Here is an 11,286-nt window from a genome sequence, read left to right as displayed (position 1 = left end):
TCGAGATTAACACGTTACAAACTAATCCATCTGAATAAATAAATCTTTTAATCATATATAAATAAATCTTTTAATCATATATAAATATAGAATAAAATAATTATCATAATACAATAAAAGCTTAAATAATTAATTTATTTTAAACCTGTATTCCATGCACAGACCTTGGACCCTTTTCACAGCCATAAGGAGGAATGTAAATCATTTAAGCTATACATATTAACAAGTAAATAACTAAATCTTGTAATTATTTTTATTTTATTGCGTTTTCTAACCCAAGAGTTGAAATATAGACTATAGCACTATGAAAAAACTTTTTAAATAACGTCCAAAATATCATCGCATTAATTTTCAAAAACATAATACGAATGTCCTATTCTTCCTACCGTGTTACCAACTAGCCATCAAACAGAACAAAGAGCTAAAAGAGAAACAAACATCGTGAGAACGCCGCGACAATTAGAGTCGGGCCTAATTGAAACCACTTCGCAAACAAGATAAGCGGAAGAATACACTCCAAAGAGAAAATACATCCCATCAGACAAACCTCTTCTCGATGCGGGATCAGCAACCTGGCGTTACACTTCTCCAAATTGAAGAAAGCGAGTCAACGGGGAAATGATGAATAAATTGGCCAAGTCAGCTCCACTCTTCAATGGAGATTTAATTATAAAAGCACCTGCAATCGTCGTAACGCTCGCGAAAACAAACAAGACCATTGTACGTCATCTGACATAAGCCACAATCCGGTCGTCATTGACGGTAAACAAAGGTCGCTGATTGTATAAAAACAGCTCCCCCCAAAGTAAAACCTTGATAAGAGTTGATTGTAAGAGTTACTACGAACCAGAGGTCATGAGAAAGGTCACTTCCGGGTTGAAGTGTATTGGCTGGAGACTTACGAAGCGCGGTCGAGCGTACGCGTTTAATTAAAGCGCTTCAATATACAGTAGTTCAATATACAAAAAGGACTTTTCTATCTCGTGGCTTTCCGAGTTTCCGATTGAGTGCTTCTGGAAAATTATTTCAACAATTTTATTGAACGCGATTGAATTTTTATCGTTTCTCGCAACTTTTTGGGAATTGTAATTCAGATTCGTTGAACTTGCGGATTCTGAGATACTTTCAGTTTTTTTTTGTCGTTGAATATCCGAGAAAGAATAGTTGAAAATACGGGTGATCCATCTTGCGTCTCTAAACGCTGTTTTTCGTGAGAAGGTTGCTGTCTCTCTGATGTATTAGCTGGTAATGGTGGGATCATTTAAAAGGGGGTTCTTGTATATTTTTATAATGTTTCGCGATATATCATTATATATTTGTTATTGCTTTTATTAATTTGCCATAAATTTAAAGTTGACCTTTTGACCTTTTGAAAATTAAAAATAAATAAATTAGTATTTGGAACTCGAATTTATTATAAATAAAATGTTTAAAATAGAAAATACTTGTATTAATTTATTGTAAATTTAAAATGGGCCTTTTGATCTTTAAAAGGTAAAAATAATAAAATTAGTATTCTGAGCCTTATATTAAAATGAAATGTCTAAAATAAATTTTTCCAAATAAAATGAAATGTCTAAAACCATTTTTTTCAAATAAAATGAAATGTCTAAAACAAATTTTTCCAAATAAAATGAAATGCCTAAAGCCATTTTTTTTAAATAAAATGAAATGTCTATAACCATTTTTTTCAAATAAAATGAAATGTCTAAAACCATTTTTTTTTCAAATAAAATGAAATGTCTAAAACCATATTTTTTTTCAAATAAAATGTAATGTCTAAAAGAAATTTTTCCAAATAAAATGAAATGTCTAAAACCATATTTTTTTTCAAATAAAATGTAATGTCTAAAAGAAATTTTTCCAAATAAAATGAAATGTCTAAAAACCATTTTTTTTTCAAATAAAATGAAATGTCTAAAACAAATTTTAAAAATTTTATTTTTAAAATAATTTTTTTAAATAAAATGTTTAAAATGTTTAAATAAAATTTAAAAATAAAATGTATTAAATAAAATTTAAAAATAAAATGTATTAAATAAAATTTAAAAATTAAATGTTTTAAATAAATTTTAAACGATTTCAGGGGCGTAGGAACCAGGGGGGGGCAAGGGGGGCAATTCCCCTCCCTAGAATTTTACTGGGAGGGGCAACGAATGTTATTGTCCCCTCCAACTTTTTGGTCAGTTGAAATCTTCGCAAGGCTCAAATTATCATTTTTAAAAGCATATTAAGCTTATAGAACCTCAACTGTGTTTAAATTTTAGTCTTTTCCCGCCAATGTATATAGTAGTAAAATGAACAAATGCATTCGGAGAAGCTACACTCCATTAAAAATTCAAAACCATTCTACAGACCCCTATTGGTTTCACTTTGCCCCCTCCAACTTCTAGAACTTTCCTACGCCCCTGAACGATTTCAATTACAAATTACTTCAAAATCAATATTTTTGTAATTTTATACGTAAAATGTAAAATTGCAATACCGATTTTAAGAAACCGGAGATAGTGGAAACGAATTTTGTTTTGAACTAGATAAAATACATTTTCTAAAACATTAAAAACATTTCGCTTAAGCTTAAGAGCGGAAAAACGAGTTTATTTAAAAAGAGCGAGTATTAACAAGAACATATTTGTAAGCGTCAAACCACCCTTAAAAATTCCCAAGTAACAATAAAAATTCGCCCACTCGTCAAATTTAAAAAAATTATATATTTCCAAGATACGCCCTTTTAGATTGACCATACGGCTCTGAATTTATGTTAAGATTTGAAAGAGAAATTTCAAGATTGTAAAAAATAAATATCAAAATAAAAAATGTTTAAAGTCTAGCTCTAATAGAAAACCTAAAACTACCAAAGATATATTAATTTTTATCTAGGGATAATATGTTGAGTAAATTTTTGGCGTGGAGAGCCTCAACGTTGTCATTTTCTCTAAGTATACATAAATAAATTATTGATACAACTTAATATAACATTGTAACATAAGGAAATGACGTTGGAACAAGTTGATAGCGAAAAACGAAAAGTAAATTTACATAAATTATACAACGTTTACGACACAAAAATAAGAAAAAAAAATTTATTTGTTCATGAACGTTTTTTTTTGTGAAAATAAAGATGGTAAAATTATAAAAAAACTTATAATAAAATAGTTAAATAACGTAAAATAAAGAAACCTTAATGAAATGAATCTATTTGTAAAATCTTCGCTTCACTAGTCGCTTTAAATTCCTACACAAGCAACCCGAGTATTTTAAATAGAACTTTACGCAACATATAGACCCTTTCAAAGGTGTTAACTTTATCCACTTTCGGAAGAAGAAAAAAATCTGAAACAATGGAGGATAAACAATCAAAATATTTGTCCCAGATCTGTAGCGAGAAACCGCGAAATAATAGCTTCCTACGAGAAGGCGCTCAACCAAAAGGCCGGGTTGCATTTCCAACAACAATTATCTCGATTGATTTGCATTAAATTGGAAACAAAAAATGTACATTCGCGTTGAACGTAAATTAAAATTGGGTCCCCAACAAATGCTGGTACAATTAAAAAAATTAATCTGGGTTTCGTTTCCCTTCAAACGTTCTCATCGCGCCTTCCCAGAAGAACCCTAAATTAATGGAAATCAGATTTCCACTTCCACGCGTAGTTATCATCTCAAACCACAACCGCTCGTGAGAGTTCCCGAGACACTTTTCGCCTTTTCTCTACTAGAAACTAGAAAGAGCTATCAGATAAGGACCCTGCAACAATGGCGAAATTACTGGTAGATGGCAAGATGCCCGAAAACACTTCCAACTTCGCTACTACGTAAATATGAAGGAGATGAAGATGAGAAGGGTTTTAGCTGCAAAACTCTAGGTACGGAACTAAGCCGTTCATCTCATCGCGCGGAGAATGAAAACATTTGGGGGAACCGGGTCTTCGAACCCGTATTTCGAGACTTTCAGGCGATTACCTTTTCAAAGTGAGGCCAGAATATAGCGCCGTTTCGCTTTCACAAGGACGGTTAATTCTGGGTAGTCGTGATTATAAAAATCGGCTCAATTTTGTTTCAAATATCAGAATAAAATTTATAAAATTTTGCAGTACGTATTTTAAAATTAAAAATAAATTACAGTTCAACTACTGGTACGCGTAACAAGTGTAAATTAAAAACTGGTTACGATTTTGTCAAGTTTAAAATTCAACTACAGGCTGGCGTAAATCGAGAACTGTAAACTAAATATTCGTTACGATTTCGTACATATTTCGTCAAGTTAAAAAAGTTCAGCTTATAAAAAAGTGTTTATTTTCGAGCCGCAAAAAAGACTTTCTTCAAAGTTTCACCTAGAAGAAGAAATAACTGTAAACTATTAACAGTTTTTTCCCGTTAAATCGCGTCAAATACAAAGTTAAAAAATAAGCAGACGCTCGAGGATACGCGAAGAACCGCGGCCAAAGCGGGAAACATTTCACCAGGTGTATTTTTCGTTGCGAAAGAGTTCGGGTGTGTGTACCAATTCCGTATACGACGATGATGCGCCGGGGTTAAAGGACTGACAAAAAGAAGTCGGGCCATATCATACATTTCAAGTTTCCGGTAAAGCGGAGTCGACCAAGCATGGAGGAATTCCCCGCTGAGGTTGGAAAATGGTTCACTCAGTGGAAGGATGCGGGCGCTTATTGGCTGTTCGGCACCTTCGTCTACGTCGACAACCGGGAGGGGGTCGAGCCAGTCCCGCGGGTTTTGTCCGTCGGCGCCGATTACGGCAGCATTGTTATCGGCGTTGCCATCCTGATCGCGCTGGCCGGAACAGCCGCGTTCGCGCCCAAAAGCGCCAGGGTGCTCGACAAAAAAGGACGCGTTGCCGCGAATTCCGTCGTCGGCCGTTCCGCGTTCACCGGCGAGATGGTCACTCCCGAAGACAGTCGAATCTTCACCTGGGACGATCACTTCGACGACCACTCGGAAACGGAAGACGCCGACGCGTTTGTGCATTCCGTCGACGTCGCTTCGGATTTGTTATCGGAGGACGAGGCCCGCGTTCTACTGCACCATCTATACGCGCAGCGACACTGCGAGGACCTGTTGATCCCCAGTGGCGGCTGTTTGGAGACCATCGAAGAGGAGGGCGCCTACGCGTCCCTCAGCCCGCCCAACTCCGAGTCGGGGTTCGACGCCGCCGATCGTAACGGGGACTGGACCAGCGAAAACGACCCCGACAGGATTACGGTCGTCGAAGTGGACGCGATAATACAGCCGTTGTCGTTGGACAGTCGCGAAAATAGCCTCAATAGCCTGAATAGTCTTAACGCCATACAAACGTGCCACGGTTGTCGGGATCCGAATGATTTGGATAAAAATAATTTCGATAATAATATGAATCTCGAAATCGTGACGAAAGTAACGCGCCAGAAATTCATCGACAAATGTCAAGGAGACAGCGACGAAAATGCCGACACGACGGAGATAAAGAAATTCGTCAACGACATATCCATGTACAGCGATTACGAAATTGTGGAGAAATCGATTCTGGAGGGTTTGTTCGATTCCAATTTGGGGGATTTAATCAAACCGACGGAGGTGCCTTTAACAAACAACCGCGTCGAGGAGGGGAGCCGTTTAAATAGACCGGATATTGGCCTCGAACACGCGGAGGAAGAGAGGGATCGGCTCTTTAACAAAAGCATTATTGGTTGCCATGACGACGCGCAGGCGCCGTCGGAAGAGTCGGCCCAGGTGGAAAGCGACGCGCGAGTAGGGAAGCCTGCCACGCCGCGCGATACCGGAAACTCATTTATTCAGAGCGAAGTAGACGACGGCACCGGCGCTTTTGTAAACGAGAACGCGGCTGGTATTATTTCGGCCGCCTCTGCCGAAACGTCAGTTTGGGAGAGCCTCCTGACCCCATCCGCTGCCATTGACCCGCTTTCGGAGAGACCGAGTTACCGACAGGGAGCGCTACCAGAGCTGACAGCCAGTAACGAAAATAAACGCGACTCCGAGAAAGAAGATGACAGTTCAGAGTCGGAAAAGAATGAATTAATAACCCGTACTTTAATCAACATGGCAGGACAATGGAACGGAGATTTAAAGGACAAGGTAACGGGTGTTACGGGGCTAAAGGATAATCGGGCTGAACTGGATCTAGAGAGGAATAGTGACGCGTGTAGCAATCGTGGCAGTGAAAACGCCGACGAAGCGGTAACAAACTCCCACGCGGAAAACGCGATCGAAACGCGTCTTCGGAATTTGCTGAAGCGGAGCCAAGAGCGGCAGTTACGCGCCGAAAGCCTGTTGCTCGTTACGGAAAACTCAAATATAATCAATTTAGCCGCTTCTTCCAGCAACGAAAGCGGGGAAATTAAGAGGGTAAATATCGTGGCGCCATCCAGCGGCGCGGAGGGAAAGGAAACGGAGGCGCCAAATTCGAGCCCGCAGCCGGAGGAATCCGGCCCTCTAACCTTGACAGACTTAAAGACGCCTACAACCGACGATGACGAAGAAAATATTCGCTCTTTCTCGAGAGGCCCGGAATCTTCCGCCGCCGACGCCGGAGGGGAACTAAAATTGGCGAACGACGACGATATTGCGGCCGCCCGTACCGCCTCGCACCCCACTACTACTACTACTACTAATACTACTACTAGCCTCGACTATTCTTCCCCCAGCGGTGCCGGAGTAGAGGAGAAGTTAAGCGAGAACGAGGAGTCGAGAGCGGAGATCAGTCGCATCAGGGAGGTTGTCCCGAACGGGCGTGATTTCCAATCGAGGTCGCTCCGAGATCCCCATCAACAAAAACATCCCGAATCGTGGCGCGCCGCGTCTGCCTCCGTTACTACCCGCGCTTCGCCGACACTCGACTCCGCTTTTTCATCTACTCCCGAAAACAGACGGCCCTCCGATTCGAAAGGGACTTCGAAAAACATCGACGACTCGAAAAAACATTTGCCCGGTGGCCATCGGATCTACGCGAAGGAATGCCGAGACTTTAAACGTCAACAGCACGCTTGCTCGGATCCGCGACTGGCTAAAAAGAGATTTCCCGAGTTATTCGATACCTCCTTGGTCATCTCGTCTTCTTTCAAACCAGTTTGCGACGTCTTCGAGGGCGCCTGGTCCCCCTCGTCCCGCCGGTCCAGGTTGGTCAGATCGCGCAGTGATCCTCAGTTATCCAGTACCGCGTCGGGCGACGGAGAATTTCAAGGATCGTTGAGCTTCGACGAAAACAGTTCGAGTTATAACAGACTGTACAGGGAGCCGTACGATAATATATTATCGCGCCAAACAACGTCGAAATTCGATATCTTATCGGGAAAGAGACCAACCGCTACGTCGACGCCCAAATTGAAAGATGCGACTGACGGTGATAGCCCGATAGGAACGCCCGCTAAAAGTAAATATAGTTTATTTTCGTCGCTGAAGCTAGCGGGTGAAATCATGGATGTACACAGCCCAATTTCTCCCGTTTCGCCACCGGGCAAAGGGGTAATCTCGGTGCACGTTCGAGAGCTGGAAATACGAGCCACGACGCCCAGTTCGCCCTTCATCGCCAGGACCTGCGAGACGCTACAGTTGAGCCCACCTTCGCGACCTCCGCGAAAGAGAAGCGAAAGCGGCTCTTCGGAGGGGCGCCACCCCATTCTGCGATCGCCATCACGAAGCCCCATGGCCACGACCCCCTCCTCGTCCCCCGCGCCCTTGTCCACTACGACCGAGAGTAACAGTTCCGGAAGCGTTCGGGACTCACCGGTCCCCAGGGATATCGACAGTCCCGGCACGAGACCAGCCATACCGAAAAAACCGCCGCAATTAAAGAACGCGAGTAGTAGCGGAGGCAACAAGTACGAGGAGGTCATCCCGGTTTTCGGGGTCAAGCCTCCGGTGCCTCCCAATAAGCCGGTGCATTTAAATCTGAACGGTCACCCGAGGAAGCCTTTCGTGTACAAACCGCTCTCTTTAGCGGCGCCGGTGAAAATTAATCCGGAAGAATTAAAGGAGAAAATCACGGGTTATCAAGCGGCCACTCACGCGCGACCGAAACCGTTGACGAACGGGAAGCCTCCCCTGCCGCCGCTGCCGTCCAGCCGCATCGGACTGGGGGTCAAGGGTCGCGTGGCCAACGCTCGCAAACAATATTTCGAGAAAACGAAAATCCCCAACGCGTCTTCGGGCGGAGAGTCTTCTTCTTCTTCTCCGGCGGCCGTCGTCCAAGATCGCCTGAAGCAGTTTTGCGCGGAGACGCAGGAAGAGCGAGTGAGGCTAGCGACGAGCACCCCCAACGTGTTGGCAGAAATGGAGAATACGATGCGCAGGAGTCGGACGATCGATCGAAGCGGAGCGTCGGCTAGTTCCGCATCGGCCAGCAGCAGCGCCGAAGGAATCAGCGCGCCATATCGTCGTCAGGAGTGCGAAGCGGAAATCGCGTGGCCTTCTTCTTATCGCGAGAAGCTGCGCGAAAGCTCTCGTCGTCGTGACCCCGCCGAGCGTGACCCGCGACGCCGAAGCAAGAGCTTGGGCTTCTTGGAAACGGATATAGACACTTTCCAATCGCGAGAAGTCCTCGAAACCGATTTGGACGAAGCCGTAGCCCAAGTCGCCTACGAAATCGCGGGTCTCCTTCATCAGCACCAAGAACGCGTCGAAAGGGCTTCTAGCATGCTGGCCATCAACGATAAGAAGAGGGGAGCGAACGCCCGAAACGGCGGCGGGGCCGAAGACACTAATGGCGTCCTTCCCGAAGACAGAGCCAAGAGCATGGATTTCTTGCTCGACGACGACAACCGGGCGGCCATCGTTCCCCCCGAGAACGCCCTCAGACAGAGCCAGGGTGAACAGAAGAACGGAACGAAATCGAAATCCGAACACGAAATCAGGTTCGAAAGATCTTTGCAAAATCTAACCTTGCCCGAATGGTATAAACAGTCCGACTGGAGCAAGAAATCCAAAGAGGGTTTCCTGCTGAAAAGGGAGAGCGACAAGAGGTGGGACGGATTCCGCACGCCGTCCTGCACTAGCTTGACCAGCGTTAGCTCTAATGTCAACGCGTCCACGCGCAGCGTGATCATTCCCAAGAGGGTGACGAGACCAGATTGGAGGTACGTTAGTTCTTTACGATCGTCGAGGGACAGCATCCCTTCATCCGCGGAGTCGGCTTCGCCGCGCGACGCCACGGCCACCTTCCAATACGGAGTAAGCGCGGCCTCCGACCCCTTATCGAGATGGAGCAGCTCTCGTCTTTCAACCAGCAGCACCCCGGCCAACTCATCGTGGTCTCTTTACCGTTCCTACCGGCAACCTTATCTCGGATGGCGACACGCCGTCGCCTCGTCCCAGGGCGCCCAAACGCCCTGCAGCTCCAGATCCACCGCTCCTTCACCCTCACCCTCACCTTCCCCGGCGCCCTCCACGCCGCAAACCGGAAGCCGACCAGTTTCTCCGGGACGCAGCCCCAGCGAACACGCTTTCCAACAACCTCCCTGGGCCTTCCCCAAATACTGGATGCCCGGCGACCCTTCGAAACCCAAAGACATCCCCGAAAGCGACTCGGACACTCCAATGGCCCCCCAAAGACGGAGAAGGAAGTCGCACGAGCGCGCCAGCAGTCGCGAGGACCTGTCTCCGGACGATCTGAAGAACGACCCTGGCAACATGCGCCGAGGGTTCGCGCCTCCGGACGACGAATACGCGGGACACGGTGCCGCCAACAAAATGTCGCGAGATCGCTATTCGTACATTCAGAGCATATACCACAGTGATCCCAAACTGGAACGACTGGCTAACAAGGGCGGTACTTGCGCGTCGCCGGCCAACGATGACGACTCAATCGCGACTGACGGCAGTCTCAAGTCGCCGCTTTCGTCGTCGTCCGCCTCGCCCCAAGTCTTCTGGATGGAATCCTCCTTCGTGGGCAGCCGGACCACGTCGGTGGTGCTGCTACCCGACGGCAAAAGCGACGAGCCGGGCTCTCCCGTCGAGAACGGCCAAAGCGGCGTCACCCAAAGGTCACCTTCGGTTAATTGCGGGGAGCTGAGTCGTAGCTCCACGTCCGAAAGGCTGGGTGAGTACGATACCAGAATATTCTGTAGGTACGGCATCACCCTCTAACCCGCCACAAAATCAATACAAATATATAGTTTCAAGCCGAAAATTTACACGCAATTCGACCCTGCACCAAATATACTGCGAACTGCACGAAAACCAGCATGATTTGAAAGAGCAAAATTCCAAAATAACGTTTGTAGAACTCTAGTTTGTTGTTGAAAAAATATCACGAAAATTGACCAAAATGTGCCTTTTTTGTTTTACACGCAGCACTTAATATTACGCATGATTGTGATTTTGTTTTTATTATTTTTTGTCACTATCAAGATTCCTATACTTATATTTTTACTAAATGCATGATTAATGAAATTAATATATTTTAATATATTATAATTATTTTTCGAACTTTTCGCCACTGTACTTCCCTTTTAGATCCGTATTATTTTATATAAAAGTACGTGTATTTTTACCATGTGTACTATATGTGCGATGATAAAATAAAATGCCAATGAAATATTACACCCTTGACACCAATATTCGTCCGTACGCGGTATGTACCCGCGCACTGTATCACATCCCGGCTGTCAAATAGAACTCTACATTTCCCGTAAGAGTGGCAAAACGCCGCTCACGTAGATTAGAAAATACTGGGAATATATTACAGTCAGCTCTTGAAACTGCGAACCACGTACCTTCTCAACTCAGCTTACCTTCTTAACGGAATCATGTACTTTGGTTAAAATGGGGTCTATTAGGTGGTTACCGACGCGAAACAATTTGATTTTGTACGTCGAAGGTCAAATATCGTTCTAAATTACGTGAGACTACGCGGTGAAATAACCGTAGCCATTGTTTTAATTTAATTAAAAATGACCCTGGGTGATGTATATAACTAGAGCAAATCTGATTTCGTTAGTAAGGGTTCGACTAACCTCTCTCCCAGCAACGAATACAATTTTTTTCATCTCTTTTCAAATTACATTTCTTTCAAATATGGCACCAAAGAAAAATGTTAAAGGTCATAAAAAATGCCATTAAAATTGGTTTAAAGAAAACTGTTAAGGGTTATAAGCAAATTTCATTGAAATTCGTTTAAAACCGCAAGGCTTAATAATTCAAATACCTCGAAAAGCATGGCCTCTCTTTTCATAAAGCAAACTCTTTAACATATAAAAATAAAATTAAAAGGGAATGTTCTTTTGATATCAGAAAAATATCTACTTTAAAAGGGAATGTTCTTTTGATATCAGAAAA

General features: G+C 43.9%; 1 protein-coding gene across 1 annotated transcript in view; it reads left to right on the top strand.

Annotated features, from left to right (window-relative positions):
• Nucleotides 1-4,608: 4,608 nt before the first annotated feature.
• Nucleotides 4,609-11,286, top strand: part of LOC149945452 (uncharacterized) — a 56,323-nt gene continuing 49,645 nt past the window's right edge. The window contains exon 1 of the mRNA XM_090176561.1: nucleotides 4,609-10,048. Within this exon, the coding sequence (XP_090032687.1) occupies nucleotides 4,609-10,048 (5,440 nt within the window). The remainder of the gene's footprint in view (nucleotides 10,049-11,286) is intronic.

The sequence above is a fragment of the Leiobunum rupestre genome, chromosome 5 (genome assembly GCF_980474605.1).
Source record: "Leiobunum rupestre chromosome 5, qqLeiRupe1.1.hap1, whole genome shotgun sequence".
NCBI lineage: Eukaryota > Metazoa > Arthropoda > Arachnida > Opiliones > Sclerosomatidae > Leiobunum > Leiobunum rupestre.
The sequence above is the reverse complement of the archived record's forward strand: the minus strand, read 5'-3'. Positions and strand labels throughout refer to the sequence as shown.